Source organism: Sardina pilchardus, chromosome 13 (assembly GCF_963854185.1).
Source record: "Sardina pilchardus chromosome 13, fSarPil1.1, whole genome shotgun sequence".
NCBI classification, from domain to species: domain Eukaryota; kingdom Metazoa; phylum Chordata; class Actinopteri; order Clupeiformes; family Clupeidae; genus Sardina; species Sardina pilchardus.
The window spans coordinates 21366374-21387359 of record NC_085006.1 but is presented as its reverse complement, the minus strand read 5'-3'; the positions used below and the strand labels follow the sequence as shown (position 1 = coordinate 21387359).

Here is a 20986-nt window from a genome sequence, read left to right as displayed (position 1 = left end):
TGCTTGCATTTTCTCTGCAGAGCTTCCCCGACAGCTTTAGCATGTAGGCTATATTTAAATATATAAATTGCAAGCGTGGTTCTTCGTCTCAGACTTCCAGATGTAAACAAAGAGCGATCGTCTCCTGCAGAAAGTTGCATAAGGTCTCTTTAAAAAAGGGTGTATCTTTGCATCTAAATGCAATTGAAATGTACACTAAAAATGCATTTCCACGTTTCTAGAGACAAGAAGCTAATTTATAACATTGATATCACCGTTAGAGGTCAACATCATGGAGTACAGTCAAGGTCACATGAAAAGAAATACTAGGAATGCCTGCAGGTGCAGTATACCAGTCCATCTGCTTGTTTTTGCTATCATATGGACATTAACTGGACCACTGATGTTTAAAGAGGGATCCTGAGATTCAAAATGGGCCTGAGGCATTTCTGAAGTGCCTTTGAATAAGTTCCTTACAGATGTTTCTATATATTTGGAGGATCCTCAGATCCTGTGGATAGCAGGATCTATTTTCAATGCCAGAGATGCCACCACAGCTAACTCAGACTGGACTTCCTCAGTTCCTCAGTTTGTCTTGAGAGTTGAGACAAAACCAGCACAGCGTTGCAGAGTCCATTCAGACTTTTGCCAGACCTGTTTCCCTGTCCAAACATTGAGTTTCTGCTGTTTCTTCACAGTTACCGAGATAAACTCAAATGTACAAATGTATAAACTGTTAAGTCACCTGCATTTTAAAGCCCAGGCACACAGAATAAATGCCTGGCCCCCACCTGCCAACATACTTCCGCTCATTCACATTTCTCTTCATACTCCGTCTGGTAAAGCTTCACCAGCTTCGTTTACTCCGGCAAATGCATCTCCGTCCAATCAGCGAACAGAGGGCGTTACCAAGAACGATAACATTTAAGTTTCAAGCCTATTGTTATCGTTATGTCCCCCATGGTTGTCAAACATCAGTGATTGAACTCCAATGAATTCAAACTTCAGACAAGCGTCCACAAACCAATAAACGTTTGCCAATGGATCTAGACCAGACTCTCTGCAAAGAAGAGAGAAGAAGTCGAAGTTAACAGAATAACGCCTCACAGAGCAAACTACACTTTTGAGCCAATACTGATACAACCTACATGATGTCCTCTATATTTTGAACAAGGCTCTGGTGGTATAGTAACTGTGCATGAACTTGCACTGTGAGAGAGTATTAATTTGCTCTGTAGTATGAAGTTTCCTTCTGCTGCTCACCCAAAGATATGGAGCATGTGGTCTCCCTCGATATTGCAATGGACCTAATAGTTCCCCGACCCCATGTTCAGAATAAATGCTGCACTCAGGTAAACTCGTCCAACAAATCCAACATGTTTACATCCTTCTCAACAAATGTCCAATGGAACATCACTCAAAGTTGGAGTCCCTCCAATTATAGGCCATATTTGAACATATGAGTATGTAAAATCATGTTAATTATATCATTATGTTTAAATTCATAGATTTAGCAATGATATAATATGTGAGATAATCATATTAGCATTCCATTTCCACGTTTGCAATGCAGTATCATCCTGTGATATTCCCAAATTGTATAATCTTAAGAGGCATACACATACAGTATATTACAGGATTTAATATAGAAAAGTGTATGTTAAAAAAACATTCCTTCCATTTCATGAGTACATGAATGTGAATGTGAGGTATGTGAAAGAGAAATATGTTTGTGAAGTGTTCTGTCTTCAAGAACAAAGACTAACCCTTTCCTGAGTCCCTTCCGGCTTTTGTCTAGTATAAAACTTTCATGATTCTGTCTTCAAGAGCTCTTTTATCTCGTCTGTGCGCTCACTCTCAGCGGCATTTTTATCGCTCTGCACTTGCCTTGTTAGGAATCAGGTTCATTAAGACAGATTCTTCACATCGATTGGACAATTGGAACTAAAAGAGTCCAACCTGAATGGGACCAGGGATGAGACGAACCTCAGGTAATTCCCTTAAATATTTCACTCTTCATAACAGTGACACAGGAACTTTTCATTATGATGGCAATGGCATGTTGATTGGCAAAATATTAGCTTTTGAGACATAAATTAAGCATTTTGGGCAAATTATGCACTTTTGCAGGAAATCCACTGTGGGGTTCAATTTGCATAATTTCTTCAAGAAACTGACTGTGCAGACACTTAAAGTGACTTGAGAAATGCACCAACGCGACTGAGAAAAAATTTAACGCAAAAGTGTTTTGGGGGGGGGGGGGGGTAAGGAAGAACTACTCAACAGAGACCCATAGTGCAATTTGACAAACATGGCAATAGCACTTGTAAATAAGATGTAAAAACAGCAGACAATTGTAGACAACACAGATATGTTAAAATAAAGGTTCCCCCATGTGCAGTTTATAATCAGCATATCTCAGAGACATTCCTGCCATTTTTTTTTCAAGTGGCCGCGACCATGATCTTGTTGTTACACATTGACAGGTTTAGATAGAACACACCTGTCTTTCTCTTTCACGCACATTTCATTTCATACACCAAAGACACCATACACTCTCTCTCTCACACACACACACACACACACACACACACACACACACACAGTGCTGCTGAAGTGATATCACCAGAACAGGTAACAGGCAGAGAACACTGACATGTCATACACATGTGCCCATGCACAACGTTGTCATAATCAATGTGTCTGTATATAACTGCTATCCTGTTCGCGTACACTGCATAAGCTGTGACCAAGGAAAACAACTCTCTTCCTCTCTCTCTCTGTCTCTGTCTCTCCCTGTCTCTTGCGCACACGCACATGCGCACATGCACGCATGCACACACACACACACACACACACACACACACACACACACACACACACACACACACACACACACACACACACACACACACACACACACACACACACACACAGCGTGCATTAACTGCTGTACAATGGAGTATGTGAAAACATGGAGAACAGGCTGGGGATATCCCACCACTCTCCTGTGTGCCTATGGCTTCTTCACTACCGTCAAACCTTTGGAACCGTTCCTCACTCCTTACCTCTCAGGACCTGACAAGAACCTCACCATAGAACAGGTAAGACTAAGTTCAAGAACCTCACCATAGAACAGGTAAGACTAAGTTCAAGAATACCTGACAACGGTGGACGGTTGACACAAATACAGGATAACAACAAAACATGTAGTTATTGTGTTCTATGTTGTTTTTGTAAATAAAAAAAATATCTCCTTTTACTACCTGTCTAATGTACACGTGACACCTGGTCAGTAAGTAAATGAGTAATTACACTGAATATAATAACCATACCTAAACGGATATTTCAGTCTTTTGTGATCGCTCACTTGCTGATCATTAACACATAACTGCTATGATTAACTGGGTTGGTCAGTGAGCACAGTATCTGATCCATAAATGGACGCTGCTTCACCCAAGATTGTGGTTTTATGGTTGTACTTTAGAATTATCATCTACTCTGATAAATATATCCGTGAATACATACAGTATGAATATTGTATGCATTTTCAGTGACTTATTTAAGCAACAGTGAGGACTGAGGAGTTTTTGTTGGCAAACCCTACAAACATCAACCACAGCACAGTGGACAGGTTTTCTAACAGAACTCATGTTGTGTATTGAATATAGTGTCACACAATATTAACAGGACTGAACTTCCAAAAACATTTGAAATATGTCTTGTACCATCTTATTCAACCAATCAAATGTTGTGTCTCTCCGCTTTACCCTCAGCTGACCAATCAGATCTACCCAGTGTCCACTTACTCGTATCTGGCGGTCCTCGTGCCTGTTTTCCTGCTCACCGATTGGCTGCGCTACAAGCCTGTGATTGTGTTCCAGTGCTCCGCCCTGCTGGTGACGACCGGCATGCTGCTGTGGCTGGACGGCGTGCCTCAGATGCAGGCCACGCAGTTCTTCTACGGCGTGGTGATGGCCAGCGAGGTGGCCTACTACTCCTACATCTACAGCATGGTGGACCTCCGGCACTACCGCAAGGCCACGTCCTACTGCCGCGCCACCCAGCTCCTGGGCTACACGGTGGGCTCCGTGCTAGGCCAGCTCCTGGTCTCGTTCGGCCTGCTGTCCTACCACTACATACTGGTGTTCACCCTGGTGCTCACTGCGCTGGCATGGGTTGTGTCCTGGCTTCTTCCTATGCCCCAGAGAAGCATGTTTTTTCACCAGAGAGTGAAGACCCAGCACAGGAGTGGCACAGACGATGAGGAAGGTGGAAATGACCAGCCTGTCCCCAAAACAGTGGAAATCAGTCTGAATCATCCAGCCTCTCCAGATGATACCTCACACACAACAGGCATGTACAGTACGGTTCCTCCCTGAAATTCAAGGAACAGAAGACTTATCTCACAACCCCATTGTTTCCAAAAACATATGTCATTTTTCTCTATAAAAAATATAAAAGTTCTGTTGCTTTCTCTGGATTTCACAATCTCTTTCATCTCTTTATCATTAACCTCTCATGCATGTTACCTACACAGCACCTGTTGACACGGCTACACTTCAGGGAGCAGCCAGCAGGGGGCGATCTCTTAGCAGCAGCAGCAGCAACTCCACAAAGAGCTCAGTCATTGGTGGCACTGAGACTAGGACTAGGACTAGGACTTGTGAGGATCCTCCTCCTCCTCCTCCTCCTCTTCCTCCTGCTGCAGAGCCGGTGGGCTGTGCGGGGGTGCTGGTGAGGCTGTGGAGGGACTTCCTGCGGTGCTACTCCACGCCGGGGCTCCTGCGCTGGTCCCTGTGGTGGGCGCTGGCCACCTGCGGCTACAACCAGATCCTCAACTACGTGCAGGTGCTGTGGGAGCACATCGAGCCGTCCAGCAACTTCACCGTCTACAACGGAGGAGTGGAGGCTGCCTCCAGTCTGTTTGGTGAGCCCTTGAGTGGGGTTGTTTTGTTTAAATTGATTCAACAAATAATTTACAATTTAGTTAATTAAGGTACCGCAAAACATTCCAAAAATGCCCCAGACAGGACCGAGGCAGTTAAGACAGCTGTTTTCACTGGTATGCAACCCTGAGACTTTGAAGACTTGCATATCAATATATTTTGGTTGTGCACACCTGTTTCCACAAAAACATAAAATAACTACTCATCAGAATTATCATAATACGTAGGCCTACTACATATTGTATGCATTTTCAATGACTGTCTGAAATGGCTTTCAGGTGCTACCACCGCCTATGCCATCGGCTTCACTCAGGTGGACTGGCACCAGTGGGGTGAGCTGGCGCTGGGGTCCTTCTCGGGCATGGGTGGCGGTGCCCTCTACCTGATGGTCTTCTCTGGAAACATCTGGGCGTGCTACTGTGGCTATGTGCTCTTCAAGTGCCTCTACATGTTGCTCATCACCATTGCAATGTGAGTGTGTGGAGTGGACCAGCTTAGGGTCAGTCAAGGGCTCTTGGCCTGGGTGAGTCTTGACTCTTGCCAGTGTAGCCTACTGATCGACAGCTTTTTTTTGTTATTGCTGTGCAAACAAAGGGTGTTTCTGTTGAAATGCAAATTACTTCTTGATCCTCAGAAGTAAGTAAACAAACAAACAAAACAAACTAACAAAACCATACTCAATTTAAAAAAAAAAAAAAAAAACATTATTACTGCTAAAATCGTGCCCACGAGGATTACACATTAAACCAACCAACTACTGTACTTATGCATAAATACTTTTCCATTCAGCTTCATCAGGTAATTTTGTTTCATTGGCAAATCTTTCTCTTATCATGTAAAACAAAAATGTATACTGTACGTGTATGGAAACTAATGAACACACGCATACCGAGTATATGAACGCAACCCAGAATATTACACAAGTATTTTCTTAATTCATCTCCTTGCATGGCTGTCAATAACAGATTAAGAAGAAATCTAATATTACAGCAAACATGCTAATGGTTCCATATCTTTTCATATAGGTTCCAAATTGCTGCAGATTTATCAATGGAGCGCTATGCCCTGATTTTTGGGGCAAATAACTTTGGTGCCCTGGTGCTCCAGACGGTCATCACTGCGGTGGTGGTGGACAGTGGAGGGCTCGGCTTGGACGTTGTCACACAGGTGGGCATATTTTTGAGGGTCTTACTTTTTATTTATTTATTTATTATTTTTTTTTGGGGGGGGGGGTCTTTATTCAAATAGGATCGCTTTATGACCTTCATTCAGTAGGCCTTCTATTGATATAATCACACTGAACACTTCCCACTTGTGGTTTCACAATGCCACTATTGACATGAATAACTCAGGGTGGTATGGCTAATTGGGATATGCCTTCACAGTTGATTACCTTGTATGAGGTAATTACCATTACCATGGTGAGGAATAAATTAGACTGAAATTGAATTGAGTGAAAAAAAACCCTGATGCCTGATGTATTGATGATCAAAGCTTATCTACTCAAGTGCCTACTGTATACTGTACAGCCTAACCGAGTTTGTTTGGAAACCGCTCCGAACATGAAACACTTCCAAGACTGATGGAACATGTTTAAAGGAATAGAATTAAATGGAGTGCAGCCCAAAACTGATCTAAGCATTAAGCAAGTTTTAAGTTCGAAGTATGAACATGACTCACTGGTGGTTTAGTCCACTTTAGCGTTTCACTCCTTTTGTCCTCCAGTTCATCATCTACGGGAGTTACTTCTGTGTCATCGCTCTGGTGTTCTTCATCTGGGGAGTCTACAACGCCTTGAGCCGCAGGAGACACCGGGACACTCCAAAGCAGACTGAAGAGACGCCAGCAGACAAATCCCCCGTCGTACAACACAAGTTCTGATCAGTTCAGAAATATACATGACACTGAAGAATGTAAGCAGATTTTCAGACTCCGGTCAGTTTAACAGAAGGGAGTGTGATCCTCAATCAACTCAGACTCTGTCAACCTTAGCTAATGTGTGTTGTACATGAACACTACTTCAACTATTCCAGTGTGCAATCTTAGCATACTCATTTCATTGCTGAAAACAAGCACTACTGCTTTTCTAGAGTACAATCTTAGGATACTCATGTAATTGCAGAAAACAAACACCACATTGCACTTCACTAATACTGCTTTCCTGGTGTACAATCTCAGTATAATTCACTTGCTGAAAACAAGGCAAGTGAATCTGTGACAGCCAGTAGGGGAATGATGGGTAATCATTTCCTACTACTATATTGAGTGTCCTGGACAGTGCTGGTCTATGGGACGATTCGTGCTGGTTTATGCAGTAACCCTTCAGTGATTCTGCCCCGAGCCCCATACAAAACTCAGATGGTGGATGAAGGCTATTGTGTGTAATTATGGTTCCTTGCTGCCTCTGTAAAAAAAAACTACTCATGTGGAACCATCACAAAAATGTTAGAAATAAAAATAAATTTATTTCAAGGACCTACCCTGACAAATGGGACTACCTTCCCTGACTCCGCAAAAGCAAACTATTGCCAACCTGAGCAGTATCTGGGCTACTGTTATGCCCTCAGTCACAATGTATGTGTGTAAGAATGTACTCTTTTTTTTGTGAAACATATACACACTAAAAATGATGTTAATAAATCTTTTTTTTGTTATTGTTACACAGAAAACACATTCTGAACCATAAATCACTGAAATGTTTTAGTTAAAATTCATTTTTTAATATATACTGTATATATAATATATATATACACACATTAACTTAAATTTCATATAACGCCCAGTAGAAGTGGTCGGTCCAGTCTGAAGGGGATTCTGCACAGGTGGTACTGTTGTAGGTGAGCCCACCTGATCTCCTCTGGGTCCCTGTTCCCCAGAGCGCTGGCAGCAGAGAAGATAAACAGAACCGCTCCTCTCCTCTCTTGTAATCTTTCTGTTTTTGCTTATGCCATTGATGAAACAAAGATGTCAGGAGTCTTTTTTTTTTTTTTTTTTAAGCCAGTGCTGTCCCGCAAGTGTAAGTGTAAGTGTAAGTGTGTGTGTGTGTCTGTGTGTGTGTGAGTGAGAGTGAGTGTGAGAGAGAAAGAAAGAAAGAAAGAAAGAGAAAGAGAGGGTGTATGTGTGTGTGTGTGTGTGTGTGTGTGTGTGTATATGTGTGTGTGAATAGATGGGTTCTTCTCTCCTAAAAGTCTGGTTCAGTCACTGTAGCTGTTAAGCAGAAGTGCCCCATGTTCCTCTCCCCCCATAACCCTCAGAACTTAACACAATGTGTTAAAAGATACAAATACTGATATGCACAAAAGAGCTAAAGTCTGGCTTCTGCTAAGGAAAACAAAAAAAGAAGAGAGAAGAACTTATATTCTGTACAGGGTTGCAGCACGATGAGTGAAAGGGGAGGTTTTGCAATAATAACTTAGTCGTTTGGGGGAGGGGGGGGGGGGGGGGGGGTCAGTCAGTTTGCGCAGAGGCGAGGACCTCCACAGGCAAGCCAGAGTTCAAAGGTCACATACCAAAGACGGAGAAGCGGGGGCATCGTTCTCCTGCCACCCCGCGCTACCCTGCTTTGCGTTTGGTTGCCGTGGACGACGTCATCACAGTCAAAAGTTGTTCACAGCCGCTGTTGTTGCTTTAAGGTTGGTGCTTTTCTTTCTTTTTTTTTCTTTCTTTTCTTTCTTTATTCTATTTTTTGTTCTTAAAACTGGTTACAAAAAATGTTGCAGGTCCTTTAGAAAGGTTTTCCTTTTTTTTGTATTCTTTTAAAGCTACTCCTGTGGAACGGAACAGTGCAAGAGGTGCAAGCGCAGCCACAGCGCCCTCTGTGGGTGAGGAGGCGCTATAAGAAGGGGTTGGTGGAGGAGTTTCCTGTGGGGAACTGAGCAGGAGCGCCCATCTGTGGCAGAGAGGAGAAATGCAGGACCAGTCAGAGTGGGTTTGGCTTACAGATGGGTGTGGAGTGAAATTATTAAAATAATAATAATAAAAATAATTAAAAAAAAACAATGGGACTTTGTTTATGTTTTATTACAGAATTATGATCATGGTATCTAGCAGATTGTTTTGTTGAAAGCTGATGTATTTATGTTTATCTAAATACAACATACAAACATATGCATGTAAGTATGTGAGAAAGAATAATACATAAATGTACTGTATGGCTATGTATATGCTTGTATACACGTGTGTGTGTGTTACAGAAAGAGACGCAATCTCACCAGGAAGGGATTGCTGGAGACCCCAGGAGCTGCCATGGGCTGACCGAACGCAGGGACAGGCTTGGGCTGACCGAAAGCACTGAAGCTCGCCCCTACACAAAACACATCACACAATAAGGGCAAAGCCTTTTTCTTAATCTAGAAATCTAGCACTCCCTTGTCACACACACACAAGCCTCTATATTTGCACAAGACACATGGTACTGAACACAGCAAAACTCTACATAATACATTACTATTTCCTCATGCTAACTTCAAACACTAAATACTAGCTACCTACCTACCTAAGCACACACGCACAGTAGAGAACATACACACCTGTATATCACATGGCAGTATTATCAGCAACACACACACACACACACAAATGGGTCAAATTAGTCATTCACAGGTTGTGCTTTTAACTGCATTAAACCGTTACACCAAAACCAACACCTCCAATGCCCAGACAAGTGCATGCACACACATATGTACAATGGACATATTGTGTGTTCTCCAAACACACACACACACACACACCATTGGGCTGTGGAGGGAATGCCTGGGTCGGGGGGAAAGCTTGACCAGGGAAGGCTTGCTGGAAGGTTCCACTAAAGCTGGTGGGCATGTTGTAGGCCGCTGCATTTCCAAAGCCAGCTGGCATACTCATGGAACCTGTGCCAAACGAGGCTAAACACACACACACACACACACACACACACACACACACACACACACACACACACACACACACACACACAGAGAGAGAGAGAGAGAGAGAGACAGACAGACAAATGATTTCTGTTAGATCACTCAATATATAGCAGGCACTTCTAATTCACTCTCGCAACAGAAAACACAACAGTCATCTCCCACATTAATTAATCATTTTGACACACAAAGGACACGCTTAACACTCTTTAACTTTTTCAACGCCTTCTAACAGTGGGCAGTGATGGTCAGGGATAGATTAACGCTCTGGCCAGCGTAGCCAACTAGAAAAACATTGCCAGGGTTGCCATGGAGACTTCTATTGAAACAGTGGTCTTAAAACTTCTTGACCACTCCCTAGCCAGCTATCTGTATACTGTCCAGCCAAACAGCAGACCCACGCAAGTTTAGAAAGATGGGGTTACAAAAAAAAAGTTGAATTTGTGATAGAGAATTCGAAAACACTCAACTTGTGCTTGGCTCACGTCACAGGAAATTCGTGAGAAAAATAGATCATTCAAGTTGAGATTATTATGAAGCTGGCTGCATTTTTGTGTATTAGTACTGTAGATGATCCTGAGCTGTGGATGGGGTAGACTTGTCCCTGGTACATCACTCCCACTCTGTTGACACTTACCACTACTTCTACAAGCATCTGCCAAAATGGACAAGTACCAACAGGCAACATTACACCGTTATATCTGATCTGGGAGCGGAGCGCTCATTCATCTATGTATTTGTTATCAAATCCTTTCTCTGTAGATGTATTATAAATTGTGACAGACAGGTGCCCACTCCCACATCAGAGGATAACAGCAGATCTGTGCAGATTTAGGATCTTAAGACTTTACAGGGTAGAACTCACAACTGCGGAGGAGCTAAGGAACAGGGAAACACAGGGAGACACAGGGGAGAGGGAGAGAAAGAAAGAATGAAAGAGAGAGAGAGAGGGAGAGAGAGGGAGAGAGAGAGAGAAAAGAGAGACCCACATACAGGAGTTAGCTGCATGGCCAACACAAAACGTGTGTGTATGGCCGTGCCAGAAGGGAAGAGTGGCGCTCTGGTAGCACTAGGTTGAGGGATGTGCTGTCTACCAGGTTTGGCCCAGTGCATTGTGGAACATGCAGTTCCAGCAGGCTCTATTAATGCACTAACACAGATTAACTACACAAGGCGGAAATAAACAGACACAGTGTAGATAAAAAGAGATAATAAAGATTGAAAAAAGAAAGCTGGATTTAAAGATAGGCAGAGGTAAAGGGAGAGGGAGAGAGATACAAGATAGAGAGAGAAAAAAGAGAGAGGGAGAGAAAGAGAAACATACCAAAATGAGCAGGGATGAAACCCTGCCCCTGCAGGGCTCCTAAGAGGCCTGACCAGCATTGCAACAAACAGACAGAGCCATGAGTGTGTCTTACCCTTATACACCTGTACACACACACACCTGTACACACACACACACTCTAAATCTGTGTTATGGGCTTTTAACACTGAAAACCTGAGGGATGCCCACACAGACATGTGCAGAACAAACACATAGCTGCAGCAATAGAGAGAGGCCGTATTAATCGCAATACCTCCATTCATCTGTGCTGAAATGAGAACACTCTCACTGCCTCCTAAAACTTTGTTCTGTCAACAACGTTAAATATACAGAGAGAGAGAGAGAGCAAGCAAGCTGAGCTGTGTGTGTGCGCGTGTGTGTGTTCCTGTCACATTTGGCCTCATTCTGTAAATGCATTTATGTGACTGGGTGTGCTTCATGAGTTGTTGAATAAACCATGAGGGATGAAAGAAGTCGTCTCAACACCACAGAATAGGCAAATCTCCACCTCCTGACTGCTGACTACTTTATTGGGAAAATGCGCCCACTTTGACAACTGGCTTCCACTCAGATGAACCTGATTCATTATGAAATTACAGGATCTTATCAAATTATGGTGTTCGCGCGCGCTCAAAAATGAGATTAGCTCTTTCTTCTGCAAGCTCCACCCTCACCTGCTGTGGCCACGGCAGCTGCTCTGCCATTGGTCTGAAATGGGTTGGTGGGGGCAACCGCTGCCGGGGCAACCGCTGAGGCAACAAAAGGGTTCGTCGAAGGACCTGCAGACACAAGGAAAACAAACAAACAAACAAACAAATCAACAACAAAAACAAGTACATGAATGCAGTGGAGTGGTTGGAGTGAAGAGTGTTTCACTGTAAGAGCTTGTAAGTAAATTCCTCAGAACCTACCTCCAAAGCACTGCGGCATGTTGGGTAATCCTTGCTGCATCTGTGCTGAGGACACACTAGTTACAGCGCCAAACATGGTTCTGAAAGACACACACACACACACACACACACACACAGACACACACAATTAGATGGAGGGATACAGGCTGCTGATCTGGAAAAAAGTCTGAAAGTGAGCCAAAGGACTGGAGCAAGAAAAGACTAGGCGCTGTAAGAGGCGTCAACAACACAGTCAGGGAACTAGAATAGGAGAAGGCAGCAGCACTGACCAGGACAAGTGGGTCAACACTCAACTCACTCAAGAGAGAGAGGTAAGTGTGTGCATGTGCGTGTGTTACCGACAGATGGACAGCGAGATTCTGACTAAACAGGTGCGTGTCTCACTTCAGGACAAGCAGGTATGTGTGATATGATCTACAAAATCCCATCACATGGTGCACTCAAAAATCCTTCATTTTTGCTCTGTTTCAACCCTCCCTGGTGAAATTTGACCAATTCAATTAAGGGATAATGTATAGAACGCTGGTCATTATCGGTAGAATAAGTACCGACAGGGCAAACCGGACCCCGACGCGAAGCAGAGGGGTCTTGTTTCGCCCTGAAGTACTTGCATTGTGAAGAGCCGTATAATAAGATTCTTATATTAAGCTAGCAACATTCATGACACTGTCCCTTAGCAAAATCCTGGATACCATCCTCCCAAAATCTTGGATGTTGCTAGAATGGTATCAGAACCATAAGTTGGTAAAATTGTGATGGGTTTTCCCAGATCTCATCACAGACAGACAGACAGACAGACAGACAGGTAGACAGACAGACAGACAGATAGACAGACAGGTTCTGAGCAGACATAGAGGGTGCGTGTCTCACTCCTGCGCCGTGCTGATGGTGTTGTAGACGCTGGTGGGCGGGGCGGACGAGCTGAAGACGTTGTCCAGTTCGGCCAGCGCGGCGTAGCGGTCGCCCCCCATTGACACCACAGGGCCTGGCGGGGGCCCTACGCCTGCCGAGGGAGGGACAGCGCTCACCCCACTCGGGACAGTACCCCCTAAAGGACACACACACAGATACAAGAGTGGGGTTGTGTGGGCGAGTGAAAGAGTCTTACATTATACCATCGACAAACAGCCCAGAGTTGTGTCTCTCTGAGAGAGACAGAGGGTGAGGACATACAGTAGCTCATCTAAAGGCTCAATGACCTATGACACAGTTGGCACTAATATCGAGTTACAGTCATACTTTTTGGACTACTGAGTGCACCACGTGTCGTCGTTAATAGTAGTTCCTATGTGTTCGCTGCCAGCAATTTTGCCTTGAGTTTTTGGCGAACGGTCCGAGAGGGTAGTTCTCCCCGAACATACAGTGGCGCTGGACAAGGGCTTGACAAAGGTAACACTGCAATTAGCATTACAGTGAAATGCTAACACCAAATCATTCAAATTTAACTGTAAAGGAAAAAACAGTTTACAAAAACCATTTACAAACGTTCGCCAATGCTTGCTGAATTCGAACGCACCCCTGGTATGACATTAATGTATACATACTTCTATTGCATTTGCCCTACTTCTTCACTAGAAAAATTCTCAATACCATCAATATTATAGATATACCTCTAGTACATAATGTCAACACAATCAACTTCAGTCAGCAGGAAGTTTTGTTCACGTATAAAGGCAAAAAAAGGTGCATGTCCCATATCTGTACTTTATCGTGTAAATGTTTTACTTTGTGTTTTGGACTGTCATTTAAAAAAGACATGAAAGTAGGGTGTTTTTACTTCAATGGGATCACATACATCTGCAGCAGCAGTCATAACATTAACGTTACATTAGCGTTTGTTTACGATTGATCACACAAACGGTATTATTAGTCGGGAGCTCTTGAATGAATGAGGCAAGACTTTTATATTTTTAACAGGAGCTGATCGGAAACAAGGCCGACGATGCAGATTATTGAGTGTGTGTGAGTGCCGTGCAAGTGCATTTGTCTGTGTCTGTGTGTGTGTGTGAACAGTGAGGCTAAAACAAAAAGTATGCAACCTGACAGTACATAGCCTCTGGAATAAAGAGGGGTGGAGGGCCAAAGGAACAACTTGTCTTTTTGTGAATGTGCTGACACAAACAACAACAACAACAACAAACACAGTGTTGAGGGTTTCTTTTTTGAGGCTGACTTTGTGCATTCTGTGCTCTTTGAGGGAAGCACCTGCCCAAATCGCTTACTGCACCTATTGTAAGCGGACATTGTTACTGTAAGTATTCTGTTTCTAAACATGATCTCAAATGAAAAGGTGCAATGTGGTTGGTTGGTTTTCCTTCTCACCCAGTATAGGCCCATATGCCCATGGAAGGCTTTGTGTCTGGCTGGGCCTTCCACATCAGAGAAAACTATGACAAGTAGGACAAAAAATACCTGATGACAGATACACATTGAAGCTACCATTTACTTCAGTACAGTTCAGTAGAACTGTTATCTAGCACGGCTTTCTTGTTATAGCCTTTCTTGTATGCGGACCTTTAAGCAGTAGCTGCTGTAATTATTCAGCAAGAAGACCTAAACAATACAGTATGCACACACTTATCTGTTACTGGTGTCTCAAATTTTACACTAGATTTTCAACCAATACTTTATGGAATAAAGCCCCAACAACGATATTTAAACCCTCTTCACAGTCCCCTCCAATCCAGTGGTGTTAAGGTATGCCACCTACAGTGTGGACTTGCACCTGCTGTTGAAACACGTTTTTTTTTTTTTTTTTTGGTGTCCAACACTATGCCTGTTCAGTTGTGGATCCTAACTGAGTGTTGCTTCAGCAGCTCAGAGAGCAGGCAGCTCTGGGGTGGACTTCAGGTGGACTTAATCCAGGCCTAAACCGACTCCAGATGACTGACCTCAAAGAACACTGGATTGAGCTGCTTCTTAATCCGCACCCGAGATGACGCCACTGTGGAATGGCGGCCATTGTTCTTTGGGACCACTTGAGTAAATCGTACACATCTCTTTGGAGAAACTGGGCCGATATGAGCAAAAAGTTTTATAACAGGAATATATTTTGTATGTTACTTATACAATATAAAGATATGTAAAAATATATACAAACACCATAGAAACATGTAAAAGGTGTTTACATTTAATTGAGAATGTCTTATTATCCGCATGCAAATCCATGCGACATGGACAGAAGTGGTCTCAAAGGGCATGGCATGTGTTTGAAACACGTCGTCTTTATTGTTGAAAGGGCCGAGAACATTCAGTTGCTCCCTCCAGAGTTCTTTAAGACCAGTGCACCAGATCCACACACCCTTGTGTTCCTTCACAGCTGCCTGCCTTATGAGACACCATCTCTCTCTCTCTCTCTCTCGCTCTCTCTCTCTCTCTCACTCTCTCTCTGCCACACAGACTGGGCCGTGCGGGCTGCTTGCAACAGCTCTGTCTTTTGGGGCATACCTGACTCAGACTGGGCCGTGTTAAAGATGCCGTCCAGGTCTGCCAGGGCCGCATATTTGTCGGCGGGCACGCTACTAGCGCCGTCTACTCTGCCTGCGTCTGCGCCTGCCGACGCGCCTCGCTGCGTGCCCAGCGCTCCAAAGTCCGCACTACAGGATTTGGGGAAGTGGTCAAAATTTGCAAAATTGGCGTTAGCTAGTCCCGAGGAGCCTCCTGCGTGAGAGAGGGAAAACAAACCAAGAGAGGAGAGAGTAAAGAAAATCATCTCCGAGGGGGGGGGAATGAAAAAGATCTAGAAACCAATAATAGGGCAAGAGTGGAACACCTGTGTGTGTGTGTGTGTGTGTGTGTGTGTGTGTGTGTGTGTGTGTGTGTGTGTGTGTGAGTGTGTGTCTGTGTGTCCTTCACATTGGAGTGTTCTGGAAGGGTGGTACTATATATAGGGAACCTGATTTCATAGGATCGTGACAGGTGCAACACATACACACACTCCAAGTGTAGCCCGTTTTAGCGAAGACTGATGGTGCACACTGCATTTTAACTGTGTAGAGAGTGTGTGTGTGTGTGTGGGAGAGAGAGAGGAAGAGAGACAGAAATAGAATGTGTCTGAGTGCAAAGTAAAAAGAGGTTATACCAAAGATTACCGATGCCAAAAATGGGCCAACCTCTGCGTGTGCACCTGAGACAAAAAGAGTGCATTCTCTAAACCGTCTCTTCACAATTTGGTGTGAATGTGTGCGCGTACACATTTCTGTCGCCGATGGTAACCAGTCCAGCATGACCTCAAACGAACTTGCAACCGCTGGAAGCACACTCCACCAGCTCTAATAATAAAACCATGGCGCCATAATCATTATGCGGTCACATTTACTGCAATGCAGAGATGTCTTAAGCGCTCAACAAAAAAAAAAATTATCTCAAATGAGACACACGGCTTATCTTGGTTTATGTCGAGGTTAGTGGTCTTATCAATAACTAAAAGTTGGGGGCAGGGAGTGCATAGGAAATTCCACTGCCCTAGTGAGCTCACGGTTGATAGGGCAAAGGTCGCGAGTGGTCAACTTCGTATCTAGGGGAGAAGGGTGGGCTTAGAAATTTGAACCAAATGGGAGGGAGTAAGTGAAACAATAAAGATAGTAACACATGTTTCTATTCATTCAACAGAGAGTGGAGAGTGTATGTGTGTGTGTGTGTGTTTGTGTGTGTGTAAATGTGTAAAGAGAGATTAACTTTATTATCGGCAGGACTGAATGGGCGGATACACACTTTAAAACAAAGACAATTACTTGTGGACATGTAAAAGACGATAATGCCAGACAGACAAAACCAATGCATCAACAACCACACAGACACTAACAGACAGTGCGACTCCAACAAAACCACACAATGACCAAAAAATGCATTCAGAATTCTCACACACTCACTTTTGGATGGGCTGCATCATACCCACCCAATCACACTCAAGATATCCCACACACACACACACACACACACACACACACACAATGAGACTTACTGTGAGGCGGCAGTGGAGGCAGTGCGGAGGAGAACTCCCCAACACTGCGGCTGGATGGGAGAACGCTGATGGCTGCAGCCCAGCGGGCCACACACAGCGCAACAGAGAATCAGAGGGCCAACGCAAGAGAGACAAGAAAGGAAAAAAAGCAAGAACGACAGAAAGAAAGAAAGGAAGGAAGGACAGAAGAAATGAAATGAAAAGAAAAGAAAAAGGAAAAAAAAAAACAAGAGTGAAATGCAGTTATTAACAAAACAGAAAAGTGGAAAAAAGAAAGGCAAGCAAGCAGACTGGAGTCCCATGGCCAAGCAAAAGCAGTGATGATGAATCGGCCAATCCTCAGCCACACACGACTGACCACTAATGGCCACCACAGTATGGAAGTCACACAGCAATTTTAATGAATGTCATGCCAAGTGTTTTGGTCTTTCGGGCATGTTTCTTTTAATGTTATTCTCGCATTCTTTCGTTTTAAACTTTGTTTGACGACAGCTTGTTTAGTTAAGAGCTTAGCAGGTTCTTTCTGTCAGATTGATTTCATTTGAAGATAATTTGACTGAATTCAATTGGATATTGCAGTGGCATCTGGGCACCCCTAAAAACAGATGCAGCGCTTTGCAGTCCAGCAGGGGGCAGCAGTGAGTACCACAAGAGGGCAACTTCCTCTTTGGAATGACCTCGCCTCACACCGCAGCAGGGTCACAAGCAGCGCTCTGAGGACACAACTTCCTGCTCCCGACACGACTCACTCAGGAGAGACTGCCATGGCTGTTCCCAACATTAGATGGGCTCTTTTCTCCAGGGGAACGTTCAATTCTACTTGGTTTCATTTAAATATAGCACCACGACTGACATTGTCTCAAGGTGCCATGACCAGAAACAAGACTTCTTTTACATTACATTACATCTAGCACACCTTTTTCTGTTCTGACCTTCATATGTCAACTATATTACAAGAGATTACATTGTCATTACATTGTCCCTAGAGCAAGGCTCAAGGGCATGACTGCTAAAGCTGGGAATTGAACCCACAACTTTCAAGCTACTGCATGCTAGCCCAGCTCCTTAACCACTACACTACAGCTTCTTGACTGAGTCAGTGGCTCTGACGCCACCGACTGCAACCCCACAAGCAAGTAGCGATTTATCAATTTTTCCAGGACTGTCCACTCACTGAGTTCATTAAGACAATCATCCATCTTAATGGACACATTTCTGGGAAAATAAACCTTGGGCTTGATGACTGTTTTGGCATCAAATGGGCTACCTTTTAAAGTCAAGACTACATTATGCAGTGTCAGTGACTGAGTAACTGCCAAATAACCTGACATGCAAAGAGGTTTTTTTTTCCCCTTAAGAAATAAACAACCCAATGTGAGGGAAAAAGCAACAGCTGGTGAGAACTAGAGATCATAGGCGAGTGAGAGTGAAAGCAGGCATGACCGTGAAACTAAATGTGCAGTAAAATGTGACGGGGCTGATCAAAGAATAAACAGACACACACACAAACAAACAAACAAACACACACCACAAAAATACACACACAAAAATATAAATGCATAGATACACCCCCTGCCCTAAACACACACACACACACAGTATTGAACTTGGCAAAACACACAGCTCTACTCTCAAACACACCATTGCACGCACTGAAACACAATCACATCAAATGTACACTACACCACACCAAACAACAGCTGAGGATGAGCACATGGGTAAATGGTAAAACTGGTGGGGATGAAACCTTGTGATGGTAAGAAAGGCCTCTGTGGGGTGTGTGTGTGTCATTACTTATTCTTAGAATTACTTATTCTTTTTTTTGTTATGTGTCAAGCAACCACAACTTTTAATTTTGAAGTTCAGCTACAAAGCTCAGAAATTTCATACCAAAATACAATATGGTAGTAGGACTTTGAAGGTATGTGTAGTATTCTTGTGTGTGTGTGTGTGTGTGTGTGTGTGTGTGAGTGAGTGAGAAAATGTCTGTGTGTATGTGTGTGTATGTGTGTGTGTGAGAGAGAGCATGAGTGTATGAGCATGTGTGTGTGTGTGTGTGTGTGTGAGAGAGAGCATGAGTGTGTGTGTGTGTGTGTGTGTGTGTGTGTGTGTGTGTGTGTGTGCATTACACTGGTGTGATACCTGCAGGTGGAGCGGATGGAAATGGAGCAGGAGTGGCTGCAGCAGCAGAGCTCCCAAACGCATCGAAGTTGGCAAAGTCTGCACTTGCGTTAGCGTTCGGAGCTGATGGAGGTCAGGAGGGGTCAACACAAACAAACAAACAAACAAACAAACACAAACAGAGGGGGGATATGACTGATGGATCGAGACAGACTCTGATGAGCATGGACACAGAAGAACGATGTAACGATGATCAATGGTGGTCATCAGACGCGTCTGGACACCACGGGACCAGAACACAACACACACACAACATCAACGAGCCCGTCCAGTCTGGGGCACCAGGGAGGGCAGAATGTGGGTCAGACGGACCGCTTTTTACCCTGAGACCGCGCACAGCATGAACCCATGTGGACGTGTCAGTAATCACCACATTTTGTGGGATTTGGATACCTGTGAGTGTGTGACTGTGTGTGAGTGTGTGAGTGTGTGTATGTGTGAGCATGTCTATACTCTTGTCATACTACAGTGAAGACTGATGGAATTTATTTATGATCAGTGGCTGACAGAGAGTCAGTTTTGGGTGGACACTGATTTTCTACACAGTCTGATAGCAACTCTGCAAATATAACTAACCATTTAGGTCTTCCTTTCATTTGTAAGAGGTGGCCTGAAATGGATCATTGTTTGGGTGTACACTTGGCCATGTGTAACTATCAGTAGAGGAGGTGATAATTATATTATTGCTTTGTACATGCCTGTGTGTGTGTGTATGTATGTGCTCCTGTGTGCATGCATGCGCGTGTGTGTGTGTGTGTGTGTGCGTGCGCGTGTGTGTGCGTGTGTCTGCACAAGTGCACTGCTGCAAATACCTGGATGGCTGTTGAAATGTGCAAAGTTAGCGAAGTTTGCAGAGGAGGAGCTGGAAGCTTGTGAGGGCGGTGCAGCAAAGATGTCTCCGCCCAGATCACTAAGCAGGTCGAACTTCTTCTCCTGATGAGACATCTGCATCTGCTGAGAACGAACCACCACCGGAGACTGAAGGGGGAGAGAGAGAGGGAGAGAGAGAGAGAGAGAGAGAGAGAGAGAGAGAGAGAGAGAGAGAGAGAGAGAGAGAGAGAGAGAGATGATCTGTATAACTGTTATATGAGAGGGCATGTACACATTTCACATAAATACACATACACATACACATACATATTCGCATTTACTCACAGGCATACACGCAAAGACAGACAGACAGACAGACACACACACACACACACAAACTTACTGATTATTCCTTTCACAAAGACAAGCACACACACACAAACAATCATTTACTGATTCTCTGTTTCACAAAGACAAAGACAAACACACACCCACACACTAACTGATTCTCTGTTTCACAAAGACAAACACACACACACACACACACACACACACACACACACACACCTGGCTGGGGGTGTTCTTGTTGAGGTGCAGGGTGGGGGCGGACTCCCCCAGCAGGGTCTTGAGCGGCCGCACCTCAGGCGTGCTGCTGGTGCTGCTGGCCGACGAGCCGGAGATGGACGCGTGAACCGACGCCACCACACGCGCCTGCTCCGGAGGGACGTACCTGACACACACACACACACAGTTAGCTCACACACTTAGCTCACACACTTAGCTCACACACTTAGCTCACACACTTAGCTCACACACTTAGCTCACACACTTAGCTCACACACTTAGCTCACACACTTAGCTGTGGTTGTCTACTCCATACATATACACATAGAGCTCTGGAGAAATAAAGAGACCACTGCACATTTTTCTGATCCATCCTACGGTTGCTGGGAGACATTTGAATCACT

General features: G+C 44.1%; 2 protein-coding genes across 4 annotated transcripts in view; one reads left to right on the top strand and one right to left on the bottom strand.

Annotated features, from left to right (window-relative positions):
- Positions 1–2936: 2936 nt before the first annotated feature.
- On the top strand, positions 2937–7443 carry slc19a3a (solute carrier family 19 member 3a). Its single transcript, XM_062551951.1, has 6 exons — positions 2937–3083; positions 3756–4335; positions 4520–4909; positions 5207–5399; positions 5954–6095; positions 6654–7443. Exons 1-6 carry the CDS (start codon positions 2937–2939, stop codon positions 6807–6809), a joined length of 1608 nt encoding a protein of 535 aa, XP_062407935.1. The 3' UTR covers positions 6810–7443.
- Positions 7444–7626: 183 nt separating this feature from the next.
- Positions 7627–20986, bottom strand: part of agfg1a (ArfGAP with FG repeats 1a) — a 34095-nt gene continuing 20735 nt past the window's right edge. The window contains exons 4-13 of one of the 3 annotated variants that reach the window (XM_062552142.1): positions 20586–20748; positions 20021–20186; positions 19170–19271; positions 15512–15724; positions 12935–13112; positions 12065–12144; positions 11828–11932; positions 9659–9808; positions 9140–9231; positions 7627–8817 (exon numbers count right to left, since the gene is read on the bottom strand). In XM_062552142.1, the coding sequence (XP_062408126.1) occupies positions 8761–8817; positions 9140–9231; positions 9659–9808; positions 11828–11932; positions 12065–12144; positions 12935–13112; positions 15512–15724; positions 19170–19271; positions 20021–20186; positions 20586–20748 (1306 nt within the window). In that variant the 3' untranslated portion in view covers positions 7627–8760. The other 2 variants (XM_062552144.1, XM_062552143.1) reach the window with 2 other exon arrangements.